Here is a 15,553-nt window from a genome sequence, read left to right as displayed (position 1 = left end):
TTATTGCTGTCTAAGTTTGAATATGTTTTGCATTTGCAGTTTTTTTTTTTAATTTGGTACATCATGTGTGTTCTTCAAAAATGTGAATTACACCATTTTTCAGAGCAAAATTACATAATGGTTTAACCTCATTAATCTCATGTAACAAGACTGCATACTTCACCCCTCCTGAGATCTTTGAAATTACTCACCCCAGCTGAAATGATATTTTATCATTACATTTTTTTCAGGTTTGTGTTTTCTGTTAACTATAGACTGCCTATGTCTTGGCATAAAAACTACAGACACCTTCCTGAATATCATAGTATGTGCCTAACTTATTAATTATACTAACTGTTACTGTTGTGATTATAGAATATTTCTTTAAGAACAAATGTTTCTCTTAGGACACACCAAAGTCGCACAGGAGAAGGGCAATTGAATGCTGTACAGATGCAGATTATTGCAACAGAGACCTACATCCCACACTTCCTCCTCAAAAAACGCAAAGTAAGACAAATGTTTGAATTAAAGTATACAGTAAATAAAACTTGGCACTTTATTTTTATTTGTTCTTTAACAGTTTATATATAGAATATGTTGATCATGCACCGTATTTTCTTAAGAAACTTTTAACATTTACTGTAAAGCAAATATAAAATATCATAATGTTCTGTATGAGTTAAAGCTATATAGAATAAATATGAGCGCCTAATCTAATGATACTTTGTTCTCAGTACTGCTTCTGCTTTTTTGAACATGTGTCTGTGGGTTTGTATGCATTTGTATTTTATCATGTACATGTATTCATGTGTGAAAGTCTAACAACCAATTATTGTCATTCAGCACAGTGCTTACTATTAGCTCACATCTTTCATGCTTTTACATTTTATTTATATTTTATTTTATACTATGGGGGCACTATGATTTTTTTTATGTCTGAGTCAGTATTGAGAACTGTACTGACAATCATACTGTTTCCTTTCCAAAGATGTATCCACTACACCACATGGAGTTCTAATAGTGTGAACATTTGTTTTTTGACATACAAAGTACTATTCCTGTTTCATTATGAGCAAGTTTCACATATTTGTGAGTATCTGTTAAATCAGAGTAGGAATACAGTGTACAAAGCCAAGATACAGTATGCAAAAATAAGGTAGTTAATTAGTTTGAATTGCATTATAACAGTTAATTAATTAAATGATAACCTATATTTTAATATGTCATCATTAGTGCTTATGTTGAGGACCCGAGTGGCTGGACCAGGCCAAGGGGACGCCCACGTAACACCTGGCTACGGTAGATAGAGGGTCATTTCCGGAGGGTGGAACTGGACTGCGTATCTGCCTGGGGAGTTGCCAACCAATTTTCCAAGCTGTTTCATCATGTGGTGGGAGGTGCAACGCGCTATATCAGTGCATGCTCTCCAACCTGACCTGACCTGAGTGCTTATGTGTTCCTGTACATATTTATAAAAAAGTAATCTTACAAATATTTGTAGGAAGTTATTTAGATGAATACCAATGTCCCTTAAATTATGAGTAAATGACTATACATGATAATAGTAATTAAATAGCTATTAAGAGACAATCTATTTCAAACTTTGTACATAAGGCACTCTTAGGAATCTTAAACCAAAAATTGATCTAAAGGGAAAAAATAACACAGAAATTAACTGCTGTGATTTTAACATTCTAAGTCATTGCTTTGAAAAAGAAGGAAGAGTATATATGCTGAACAGATATCAGATTTGGGAGTACTTGGATGGGAGACCTTCTAGGAAGAAGTTGGGTTGTTGCTATGAAAAAGTGTTGGTGAGGCCAGCAGGGTGTGCTTACCCTGTAGTCTGTGGATTCCAATGCCCCAGTGCAGTGAAGATGACTATAAAAATTGGAGACATCAGTCAGATGAGACATAAAACCAAGATTCTGACTCTCTATGGTCAGAAAAGATCAATAGACATCTTTTGTAAAGAGTAGGGAGTTTCCCAATATCCAGGCTATTGCCCACCTCAGCCTGGTCATTCTGGCCCTCTAATCATTCACTGTCCCTAATTGGTTAACTAGCTCTCTCTTACCCCTTCACTACCTAATAGCTAATGTATGGTAAACATCCTGGTGCAAGAGTGGATGCCATCATATCATTCCGGTGGATGTTAGAAATTAATGGTGGCTAAAGTGGGATCCCACTGTATATGTAAAATACTTTGAGTAGATTAAAAAGCACAATATAAAGGTAACTATTATTATTATTTCTGTAGACCCTGAAGGTTAGAAGGTTATTCCACATACACCAGTGAATTGATAACATAAAAATATTTTCATTTTGCTCTTATTGCTTTAGTCTTTCTGCAATCAAACTAAATATATGAGTTGCACTGTGCTTGGAATTATGTTAAAGCGATTTTTGCTCAGCAGGTTAGTCTGTGAGACCAAAAAGAAAATTCCTGTTTATTGAGTTGGTAAGCAATATCATATAGAAGAAAGACAAGAATTATTACTGGAAAAGTTAGTCAAATGTTCCATCACAGAGGTGTGCATACAATTTTGATAATTTCAATAGGCTGTAAATCCTTAAAAATAACTGTTTTGAAGAGAAATGCAAAACTACCTACATTCTTGCTGTCATTTATGAAAAAGAAAGTAATCCCCTGAGAGAGAAAGTTGTAGAAAAACCTGTCTCTAATTATTTTCTTTATTAAAATGGAAGCAAAAAGGGTGTACTTATTTTTTAACCCATGGCTTTGGCAAGTTGGCTTTTTATTGAATAAATAATGCAACGTATATTTTCTTATATAATGATCTAAAAGGGACTGAAAGAAAAAAGGAAAAGTAACAATACTTTGAAACCAGGAACTGAACATGCAAAGGGTATGGCATAAATGTAGCTCCTGAAGAGTAAAGTATATCCAAAACAAACTCATCAATCTAATACACATAATGAGCTGTGTGCTGTCATCTTATAAAGATGGGGCAATAACACAATAAATCATATGACCATTGTGTCATGTGCCTAGGAATGTGTATACTGTGTACGCAAACTCAGTTATCTCACAAGAAGAATGCAACAAAAGGATTCTGCATGCAGCCATGGACAAATGAGCCCAGAATGGAAGAGGCCACGTGGTCAGCATTGTGTCATAAAGGCAATAGCCATTTAGAAAGATTTGTAAATGGGTGAATTTGGCCAGTTCCCAACATGAAATATAGGCCACGACTTATATGGATTCAGTAGCATTGTGGGTTCTTCCATGTTTTAATTGGGGGGCTTGACCCTAGAAAAAATGCTATTGTAGGAGAGATCTCAGTTAATATTAAAAACTGGTTGTTATTTCTTTTGAAAAATACAAAGATGCAAATTTGCAACAAGTTAGAATAATATGAATTAAGCATGTAGGTAAAATCTTATTGGCTCTTGTAGAATAATTATTAAAATAGAAACAAATTGCACTAAACATATTTATTCATTTTTATATGGAACAGAACATCAAAAGTTACACTTTTTATCCATCAAAATTGAAAACTATACAAATAAATGCTTTATTTTTTATTTTATTATTTAAAAAATAATAAAACAATCATGTCCTATTTGTTTGTTTTTTTTTTTTTTACAAAAGCTCTAATTTAATGTCAGTCAGTCAGTCATTGTACAACCCGCTGTATCCTAACACAGAGTCACGGGGGTGTGCTGGACCACTTCCTAGCTAGCACAGGGCGAAAGGCAGGAATAAATCCTGGGCAGGGCACCAGCCCACCGGAGCTCTAATTTAATGTTCTTTCTTATTTTTATGTATGTACATTTTAAACTAGTGTTAACTGTCTTAAAACTGGCATGCATATATTATCCCATAATCTTGTAATCATGTTATGCAGTATCTAGTGTGCAACACACCTGTCAATATTTATCTGTTCAAATCCCCCCCCCCTCCCCCCAATGTTTTCTTTTCCTAAATGGCTTAACAATTAATACAGTCAATTACACATTTTTATTAATGATAAACCTATGAAAATGCCACTTTATGAGGATTCTTTCTTCATTTTACAGTTTCAGATTGTTAGATTTAATTGAACTTCATTTCGACATATATAAATTCTTTACAAACAGTACATATTACAGAACTGTGTATAAAATAAAAACAACAATCAAGTTTGATTAATTGTTTCAATCATTGTGTTTAGTTAACTAGTAGGCTATGAGAGCTTTAGCTGTTTAAATGATTTTGCTTCTTGCATCTGTTTTAACAGTAAAGCAAATAGTATATTAACAATGTCAAGCTCATATTAAATACAAGGCTGCTCAAACTTTGCACTGTCGATCACAAAACACTAAGATTCCTTTCTTTTCTAATGTTATACAATGCACTCAAATAACAATGCCATTGTTGTGAAGAATTTAGTAATTATTTTCCTCAAAAAAGTGACAAGGCATCTTTCAGTATGTTGTGGCTGTTAAACAATTTTACATTGGACATATTACTGTTGAAATCAAAGTAATATTTTCGATAACTGTAGATAGACTACATGAAATATTGTGTGAAAGAGTTAATCTGTATCTTGGTGTAAGTAAATGATAGTAACAAAAGATTCCCTGTGAAACTTGCAGATATCTGAATTTCATTGTTGTCGTAAATGTGAAAGAAGATAGGACTGTGTCAGGAAGGGATCAATGAATATAGCATTCTTGCCCTTCTCAGCATTAGCAGTATCATAGTGTTTACTGTGAAATTAAGAAGTTTTATTACTGGCGACCTTTATTTTGCTGTGTCTATTTCAATTCAGTTCATTTCATTTTGGTCTTGTATTGAGCACTTTACCCTTCGACAGGCAAAGAAACCTTAAATATTTGAAAACACTATATATCAAATAAATGAGAAGCCATCTGAAAATATGCAGTGCATATATATATATATATATATATATATATATATATATATATATATACTGTATATAAAAGGTATATTTTTTAGGCATTTTTCAGTTTTCTTAATGATGACAATGCAGTATAAAGTAAAGTAGCATAAAATCTAAGCTAAGTAAAGGCAGCTGTAAAATAAGAACAGGAAACTCAGTTTAATACAGATCCAAGTGGAAACATCTGAAAGTGCACAACGGGAGGCAAAACCAATATCAAACTGAACTAGTCCATGTAGCCACCAAGTCCTCCTTGGAGCATTCTACTATACATTTGAGGACAGTGGATAATGTGAAGGTCTGTTAGCTATGATGCCAATATGTATTCCTTTTCACTTTCATGTCCCTTTTCAGGATGAAGTGACAAGCCCCATCTAAAATTTAAAATATGTCTCAGTTTAGCCCTGCAAGAACCTTTAAATGAGCGAGTTGGTTTTAAAAGAATAACTGGTATTGAAATCTGTAACAAAAGGAGCACTTTCAATGCAGTACTTCAGCTTTTCTGCCTTCTGCCATTAGGCAGATAAATGCTTACTCCAGACTTCCTGTTCTTCACTCCAGCCAGAAGCTATAGGAAGATAGTACACACTCAACCTACTTATTTGGGGTAATATTTATTGAATTACTGTGTGCTTTTATTCTATTGTCATATATTGTACTTTGAGTCGGTATCTGCGTATTCTGTTTTACTGCAATATGCATTTGAATTTCCACTTAGGGATTAATCTAATCTGATCAAAAAAAACATCAATTCCATGCCAGTTTTTGGTATAACTTTTTAACAATAAGGATACCCGAATCGCCTGCCCTTTTGTAACCAATGTTTTACTGTGATGGCAAACATGGGAATTCAAGCTAGTTGGCAGCTTCTTCACATTTAAGGGAGATGTCTGTAAAATAACCTTATCATGGTAAGCAATGTCACAATGTTTAGTTACCTCTTCGCCTGTATTCCATTTGAGCTGTCTGTTTTAAATCAGAGTTCACAAGATCTCCTTCTTTCCATTATAGAAACTAGACGCTAGATTATAAGGTATAAGGCTTAAGGAAACCCATGCTTTTATTACTCTCTGTACTCTTAGAAAGTGTAATAATACTAATATTAGTCCTCCTCATATCTTGTATATCTGCTATAACTTAAGCTTATTTTTTGTTTTATATTGTGTTCATCTTTAGGCCAGGTACTGCAGATTTAAATTAATGATTACTTGGATGGCAATATTCAAGACCATGATATCACTGGGCTTGTGCCTAAAATCCTTGAAATTTTTAGGCCATCCCTAACCCTTGAAGAGGATAGCCTAAATGTAACGCAGGTGTGGTTCTCAAATGCCATTTCCTGCCAGCTGTAAATGAGTTCTACAGTTTGGAAATTAGGTGTAGATTTAACTAGACTGGGCTAATAGTATCCATAAAACTGTGGAGAGATAGGGAGAAAATAGAAGGTGAAGATGAATTATTGTGATGGTATTTTTAACAGTGGAAAAAAGAGATGTTGGCCTGTTGGGTACAGAGAGAGACAGAGAGAGTCAACATTTGTGTCATTTTATTTATTCTGACTGTTTTTTGGTTGCGACTTTGCTCCCCACTTTGTTCATTCCATTATTAATGATTCTTTTTAAATGTAGTATATTTTTAGCATTGTATTCCAAAGTGGATTGAACATTTTTTTTCACCTCAGAAAATACAGGCTTTCTGTACATCTTTACTCTATATATAATTTAAGCTAGCTTTGTCATAAGGTATGCTTTTATTCATCTGAAAAATGTAGAAACTGAAAGTGGGCAAACACTAGAATATTTTTTTGGACTGGGCACAAATCGATACTGGCATGTAGGGATACTTCAGGATACCAGGCAGAGAGGAAGAGAATAAATTGTGAGTTTGAGATCATTTAAGGTATGAAAGTGTGCAGCCACCCTACCAGTGTTTGTTTGGTCAAGCCCAGAGAGACATAATGTAAGTTTCATTATTTTCATGTCTTTTTGTACATCATTTATTAGTCTGTTTGATTCCATGTCTTTTTATTGCCCTTTTGTTATAATAAACCATTTTCTTTTGTATAATTTCTGGTCTCCTTGACATACTTTGGGTTTGAGGTCAGCTAAAGAGTGCCAGTTTCGGTCAACAACATTTACACAATGTAGACCAGATTGCAATAAACTCTTGTATGTCATGAACCTGTTAACACAGATTATTTTTGATTCATTTTTTTTCTCCTCTCACAAAGACTTGCGGGCTAGATACATTAGTGACTCTAAACTGGGCGTACGTATGTGTGTGAGTGTGCTTTGATCTGCTTCATCTAGGGTTAGTTTCTGTCTTGTAGCCAATGCTGCCAAGATATGATCCAATCTGCTACTTCCCTACACTTTATTAAACAATATCAATATAACTATTTACAAATTTAAACACTTAATGAAATATAAACTTATTATTCAATTAAACTGTGCAACCATAAGTGAATCACATCACAAATTTTATAATGTGGCTATAATTTTTTTCAAAATCTTTAACTGCTGAGAAAAGTTTATAAAAATATCTTGTTGCTGTCCTGTCATTGATTCGCAAGCAATTCATGCAGGGGATAATTCTGATGTGAAATGGATTTCTGCTGACAGCAGGAAACAGTGTACTGTTATATCTTTATGGACAAGAAACAAATATAAGAACAGTCCTGGGGCATTAACACAGGCCCTGGTATGGTCAAAAAGTGTGATTTCAGCATTTTCTTCTTTATTCATAACCAGTTGACTCAGAGTGTGTAATGATTCAACTCACTATACCTAAAACTCCTTTTCTTTTACAGGTTTTTTTGATGGGAATGTCCACCACATAGCCTTACTCATCTCAGTGACTGTATGTAGTATGACTCTGGCATTAATCATCATTTTTTGTTACTTAAGGTCAGTGTAAAATTAAACAATGAGTTAAAAACACAAAAACAAACCAAAGGGAAATTGTTCTGAAAAGTTTAAGTTGCTATTGTTTTTTACAGATATAAGAGACAGGAATCAAGGCCACCTCATTACAGCATTGGAGTAGAACATGACGAGATCTATATTGCTCCTGGAGAATCACTAAAAGACCTAATAGAACAGTCTCAGAGCTCTGGCAGCGGATCAGGCCTTCCTCTATTGGTAAAGAGTTTCACTAAATTTCTTTGGCTGAGTTGTGTTCTTTAACCTTTAGACCCTCAAATGCATCTAATAACAGATTAGTTAAAGCAATTTGTAAACTTATGATTGTGTTAATGAATTGCATATTGCTTCAGTTTGAAAATGTGCTCTGTGGTGCTAACAGGCCAATGATTGCCCCTGAGCTGAGAACTTTGGGTTAAAAAGATGTAAAGAATCTTTTAATCTCAGATAGCAACAGAATCCAATGATACCATTACTGTAGTGATTTTGGGCCCAATTCAAGAATATCATATTGGGTTTCTTATCTTGATAAAAAAAAAACATACAATGACTGTGTAACTGCACACCCACTCCCCAAAGCCATTCAAAGCTTTTGATAACTTTCCCAATGGAGGCTGAGCTCTATTTGATCTTCATACTTACTAGGGCTGCCAAATTAACTAAAACGTTTTGTCAATGATTCTAGGTGGTACTTGCTTATACCTGTGTTTTTTAATACATTGTTATTATTGTTTTTGTAATGGTAGCAACATGGTGAAAAAAAACCCATAAAAAATAATGGTGATACTCAGAGAACTGTTACTTAAAATAAGAGTCATCAAAATCTTGTATGAATGCTCTCTATAAAAGAGAAACATCAATACAGCTGTTATGTCCTTAGTCTAGAAATGACAGATTGGTGAGGAAGAACTTGTTAGGATAGTAAATATGTATACTATATACTATATATATACTAGCAAATAAATAATACAAATATGAAGCCCAAATGAAACAAAAATCACCCATGAATGCTTAAACTTGCTAAATACAATCATTATTTTACTTTTCTGTAAATGTTTAGTTATCAGTATAAGTTGAATTTAACATACATTTTAAAAGCAGCTTTGTATTGTAAAATGACTTTAAGTGATTACCAGGAAAGCACTAAATTAACAAAACACTACAGAGCAAAAATGTAAACAAAATCCCAAGATTAGTAGTGTCTAGAAAGCGTTGACATTTACAGCAGGTGCAATGATCCTATATCCTTATTCATTTGCACCACATATGAAGAATGCATTAAGTTAATAAACTGACCTGTCTTTGGGGGAAAAAAACAGATGGCAAAATCCTTCTTCAGTAGTTTAAGCTTTTTTCCCCCTTTTTCTGGAACCTGGAATTTGGCTTCAGTATTTTAATTTCTGTGCATATAGATGTGCATGTGTATATTACTACTCTACAATTCAAGTTTGTAAAGACTGGGCTGAACCATTCTGGCTGAAACAGAGGGATGAAATACAACGTAGAGACTGCCTGGATTGTTGCTTTTGGCAAAAACCATTAGTTTCTAAATTGTATGTCTCACTAGTGAAAATTCACATGCAATACACTGAGCTTTGCAATGGAATCCACTTAAAATACATAGTTATATTTTAGAGGTATTTTACACTGCATTCTTGATGAATACATATTACCTTTCAGCTCAGTGCTCATTATCAGAACTTTATTCACTTCAAATTTGTGCTTTCAATAAGTAACAATTTCTCAATGAGACAACCCTTTGTAAAGTATTTTTAAAACTGCATTGTATTTTATATTGTTTTTTCTTGAGTCACTTAATTATATCAAAAATGATGGTGATAAATAACGGCACTGACAAATTACATCAGCTGAGTTGGTCTTCATGATCACTATACAGTGCCTTTCTATTATGAAACTGAACAGCTTTAGTGTCATTTGTAGCAGAGTCAAGAAAAATGGCCAGCCTGCAGAGCCATATATGAATTCCAGCTAGTGTGAGAACAGTGAGTGTTCCTTTCAGGTCTAGTGAGCTACCCAAGTGATGTACATAGCACAGAATTACTGACACTCACCATTACAATCTGCTTTGAACTTCATATATTTACTTTGATTTCTAATTGGTTTACCATTTTGTACTGAATGTATTGGATTCCTGTAGACAATAGTATAACTGAGAATGCAGCAACATTACATATGCAATGAAAAACAAATTACTCTGAATATTTTGTCAAGATGGTGTTTCTCAATTGAATGAGAATTTCGTGAACTCCTAATCCATAACATTTGCTAAGCTTCAGTTTTATAGTACAGACCAGGCTATGGGTCAACAACTTACCCTGATTCTCTTTGGTGGAAAACAAAGCAAAAAAAAAAAAAAACAAAGAAAAATTGAATAAAATAAAAACTAAAACAATACCTTAAGCCACTTTTAAGCAGTAGTCGCATCTAACAAAAAAAGTTAAAACATTAACTAAAAATGAACCACATACCAGCAAGCAGCAAAGGATCATTCAGTCCCACTACAAGGACCATCTGTTTCTCCACAATGCTACCACCTCAAATAGCTGGCACTACTCCCATTAAAATCATTGGTGTCCTAATGTCCCCAGGCAATAATTGTTAGGATACAATGAATAGAGAAAACTACATAAGAAAAGGGCAAAATAATAAAATTAATAAAAAGAGTCAACAAAAGGGAACTAAGCATTTCATACTATAGAAAAAAAATAGAAATATTTCTAAATGTCTTATAAATGTAAACACCATACTACCGTGCTTTTTTTGAATGCATAAAAAGAGAAGAGAAAAAAAGACCAGCTAATTAAGTGAGATCATTTATTATCACTGATTGTGAATATGGTTAGAGCAAAATCCTGCAGCCACAGTGAGTGCCCAGGACTGAGTTTGGGAGTTTTTGTTCTTGGTGTTTCAGGTTAGGGGTGTAAAATGCTGTCTGATGGTATTATATGTAAATGATTCTCTTTGAAATAACTTTTGATTGTCTGATTCTTAGACATCACTGAAAAAATGTGGAAAAGAATTTACTTTCTTAAGGAAGTCCCTACATAGGATGTTTTATCATGCAGAATTGTTTCCTGCCTTCTGTCCAGTTCTGCCAGAATATAAATGGTGCTTCCCTTCAGCCTTGTGCTGAAGCCCAGAAAATAGATTAATTGAAGGCTGATTTGTCACCATTTTAGCATGATTTGCAAGACATTCTAGAATTGAAAGGAACATTATCTAACCAAGGGATATTATCCAATTATCTAACCTTTATGAGCAGAATTCTGTTTCCTGGTCAGGTTTAAGTTTTAGTTTGTACTTCAGTTCTGCACAATGATACTTCAAGCCTTGCAGTTTTTATTTAGATTTTAAATAGCTGAAGATGACGTTTAAATATGTTATTGCTGCCGCACGAAGGCAGAAAGAACTGAAGCAGTTACAAGGTAAAAAATTAAAATCCTAGCCAACTACTTTATCTTGTATTTTATAAATAAGAGCATTAAGCCAAGAGTGCTTACTCCTTAGAAATGTCTCTGTAGTTAAATTAATAGTTTATCATTCTTCTTTTGTAAAATGTGCTACCATTCTACAAATTCTTACTGATATTCTTGGCACTGTAGAAACAACTTAGAAAATATATCCTAAAGGTTTAAAATTACTTGAAATTACTTGTTTGTGATATATGGAATTTGATCATGTTGCTTTAGGCCTACTTTACACAATTTGTTGCCTAGGAGCACAATTATGAGTACAGCTGAGCTTCACTGAGTGTGAAATGCAAAGTCATCATTAGAGTGTTTTTATTATGTAATATTTTTCTCATGTATGGTAAGCCAGGCCAAGTATTAAATATGTTTAAAGTAGGGCAGCACTGTGGCTGAGTTTGAATTCAGGCCTGGTCACTGACTTTGTGCAATTGTCATGTTACCCTATATATGCCTGCAGTTTTCTCCTTGTACATCAGCTTTGCACCTACACCCAAAACACATTCATGCTTGGTTAACATGCAGCTTTTACTGGCCCTCTAAGTGAACCTTTTAAGTGCCTGATTGTTTCTTATTACTGAATTGTATTGAAAATTAATTTCTAGGTTCAAAGAACAATTGCCAAGCAGATTCAGATGGTAAAGCAGATTGGCAAAGGACGATATGGAGAAGTATGGATGGGAAAATGGAGAGGAGAGAAAGTAGCAGTAAAGGTTTTCTTTACAACTGAAGAAGCCAGCTGGTTTCGAGAAACTGAAATTTATCAGACTGTGCTTATGAGACATGAAAATATTTTAGGTAAGAACAGCAAAAGAATGGGCAATCATAAACAGAAAAACTAAGGTCAAATGGTATTGCCTTTTAAAACTGAAGAACCAGTTCATTGGCCAGGAGTTCTTCAGTTGAAAAAAGGAATACAATTGTCTGATCCTGTGTCTTCTGGCCAATGTTTATGTTTACCTTTCAAAATTTACAGTAATTCATACATTCAATAAAACACTCCACAAATGCATACAGACAGCTTTTTTGCTCAGATTTATATTCACATCCGAAGAAGTGTAATAAAAAGGGCATTCATTTTCTAGTGGGTTAAATGCATTTATGAAGCATACATTTTAGCTTCTTTTGAAAAATATCATTTTTACACAAAACATTATTTTATTAATTTTCTGAACCACTTTCTTCCAATGCCATGTTTTAGGGAAAATTTATATTATATTTGTTTTTAAGGCATATAAAGAATTTTACTCATGAAAAACAGGTGTGACTCTAAGGTAAAATGTTCTTGACCAACTGGTTTAGTTAAAGTCACAAAGATGGAGATAGTTTTGATAAATCAAAAAAAAATGGACTTGGCCTTTAAACTTTTTTAATTCTGTTATTTTTAGTCACAAGTCAAGAGGCGTTTTTCTGTGTGTTTAATAGGGTATACTAGTAAATATTTGTTATACACTGTTACAAATTCAGTATAACAGTTAAATGATCCTACTTAATAAGTATATTTAATAACTAGCCATGTAAGCACGTGCTGTAAAAAGCCCGGGGTCCTAGAAACTATTGAAATCATCAGAAAAAAACTGAAATGTAGAGTTGTCAAGTAATTGAAAGAACTACTCTGGGCATCTCTCTCCTAGGAGATTTTGTTTCGCTGAAGTTCTCGCATCACTTGTGCATTAGCGGCAGGAGGAAAGGTTAAAGGAATACCATTTTGCCAGTGTTAGCGGCTAAACGACTTTGTCTTTCTTCAGAGGTTTCATTTTGCTGTCGTGCTGGCCTCGCTTGTGTTGTGTTTCCTTGGAGGCGGAGCGCTTACCCCAATTCCACCTCTCACTTCCGGGCCGGACAGGCACACACTTCCACATGTAGACGTTTATATATAAGATGTGCAACAAAAATACAATACAAAAAGTATTTTGAACATTGAGTTCAATGCCTTTGTGACAGTAGTAGGTGCTCCTGAGTCAATATTTGTGTTTATAAATGGATCCAGACAGCCAAATTTATAAAGTGTCAAGTATTTTTATGATAAAGGAAAGGTAATACATCAGAAAAAACATAAAGTATAAGACAAAAAGGAAAATAACAAAGATCTAATGTCACACAGGGTGTAATTATACACTGCATTCACCCTCACTACCATTATTAACTCACTTGACTTGAATGCTCTTTGAAAGCCTAAAGAAATGTAACCAATTGTAACATAAATGTTGAAACTCACCTTGGTGTCAGCCAAATAAGAAAATGTAAATTTACAAAATATTGAATAGTCCAAAAGCATTTGGTTCTAGGGGAACACTACTCTGGATTTTGTTTTTAAAACATTGTTGTCAAACACCACTAGTCTTCTTGAACATCACAGAATTATCTGAGTGATGTAAAACATAACATTCATTGCTTGATCAGGCAAACTGGACTATGTTCAGGGGAACAGGAACAAATGATATTATCATACACAGTACACATAACACCCTGTGGAGGGTTATCAGCAAAGTACACTAAAGAAAATGTGATCTGATACTATGCCAAAGATCAGCACATTCTCTCACAAAAAAAACAAAGATTTTAATGGGGAGGCATTAATAAGTAGTTACTTGCCCTAAATATACTTTAGATAACCCTTTACTGTAAATGTATTTGATGTTATTCCATGCTTTTATTAATAGCATGAAACTTCCTGACCGAGGTATAATGCATTTACATTTATATTTATTTGCTTGGCAGACGCTCTTTTCCAGAGCGACTTACAAAAAAGGTAAATATAATCGAGTATTGTTTGTTCAACAAGTGTAGTAGGACAGATAAAAAAAAGTTAATTACCACAAGTGAAAATATCTAATAACTAATAAATTTACAAACAGATTAACAATTGATAAAGCAGTTAACTTTAATGTAACAACAAATCAATGAACAATTTCTTTTCAATAAGACAGATATTTACAAAACAGATTGGTTTTAGTTGCTTCTTGAATACATTGAGGGAGTCGGAAGTTTGGATGGGTGGGCAGTTTGTTCCACCAAATAGGAAATACACAGGAAATTAGTCTGGATTGAAACATGATACCATGCAGAGGTGGCATCACCAGACACTGTCCACTGGCAGACCTGAGTGGACGACAAGGAGCATAGCACCATACCAGTGTCTCCGTATACACAGATGCTAACCCACTGGCTACTCTGTAGGCAGTCATCAGGGATCTGAAGTTTATGCATGCTGCTACAGAGAGCCAATGTGGTGACCTGAAGAGGAGAGTGACATGTGCCCATCTTGGCTAACACAATACAAGACAGGCTGCTGCATTCTGGACCATCTACGGCGGCTTGATAGCAAATGCAGGTATTCCTGCCAGAAGTGAGTAACAGTAGTCCAGACATGACAAGACCAAAGCCTGGACCAGAAGTAATGCTGCATATTCCATAGGAAGAATTGGTATAGCAGAGGAAATATTTCCTTTGGGAAATACATAAAAATACATAAAAAATTGAACACTTAGGCTGAAAGGCAACCCCTTTTGTTATTCTTAACACCCATGCATAATATATGTATTTAGGTAATAACAGAAACATCCAAATATAAAACAAAATGAATGTTCATGCTTACCTGTTGTTTTATTGCCTTTTTATCACATACACTTCTTTAATGGCATTAAAACTCCAAGCAAATTCTGATAATTTTTATTGTTACTTGGATTAGTATTTCATATCTTCACAGTCAACAGTAAATACATTAAGGTGGTTAAAGGAGCCTGCATGGCTATTAATAACTTAATGAATTTGGCTCAGCTCTCAGTATTTCTCTTTGTTAATACCTTGTGTTTAATCCAGTATACATCCTTTAATTGTTAAATATATGAATTAACTTTTAACAGTCTAATTCATTCCATGATATGCCTTCAACTGTCACCTTTATCATGTAGTTTGTAGACTAAATGCCAGCCACAATTCTGCTCTCTCCCCCTCTCCCTCTATCTCTCCCCTACCGATTTTCTTGGCTGCAGCATTTCTGACACCCCATGCCTGACAGAATCTGGCACCTCCTAGTGGCCTCTGCCTTGCCATGCTGGCATGTAATTGTGCTGTCTTAAGTTCCGTGTGGGTCACTTCTTGCTGCCATGCTGGAATGTTACTGTTCTGTCTTATTTTCCATGTGGGTCACTTCATGCTGCTGAGGTCTGCTTTGGTGCTTTGCCTTGCCCTCATGCATATTCTTGCTCTAGTCAACCTACCTATACCTAAATGGCCAAGTAAATTTATG

At 34.4% G+C, this 15,553-nt stretch overlaps 1 protein-coding gene across 3 annotated transcripts in view; it reads left to right on the top strand.

Moving 5' to 3' along the window:
* The window catches only part of bmpr1ba (bone morphogenetic protein receptor, type IBa), a 106,566-nt gene that overhangs the window by 76,776 nt on the left and 14,237 nt on the right, over positions 1 to 15,553 (top strand). For all 3 annotated transcript variants that reach the window (XM_039751067.1, XM_039751069.1, XM_039751068.1), the window contains exons 4-7: positions 387 to 489; positions 7,702 to 7,798; positions 7,891 to 8,032; positions 11,907 to 12,099. In XM_039751067.1, the coding sequence (XP_039607001.1) occupies positions 387 to 489; positions 7,702 to 7,798; positions 7,891 to 8,032; positions 11,907 to 12,099 (535 nt within the window). The remainder of the gene's footprint in view (positions 1 to 386; positions 490 to 7,701; positions 7,799 to 7,890; positions 8,033 to 11,906; positions 12,100 to 15,553) is intronic.

The sequence above is a fragment of the Polypterus senegalus genome, chromosome 4 (genome assembly GCF_016835505.1).
Source record: "Polypterus senegalus isolate Bchr_013 chromosome 4, ASM1683550v1, whole genome shotgun sequence".
NCBI classification, from domain to species: Eukaryota; Metazoa; Chordata; class Cladistia; order Polypteriformes; family Polypteridae; genus Polypterus; species Polypterus senegalus.
Note: the sequence above shows the minus strand (reverse complement) of the source record. Positions and strands in the feature narration are given on the sequence as shown.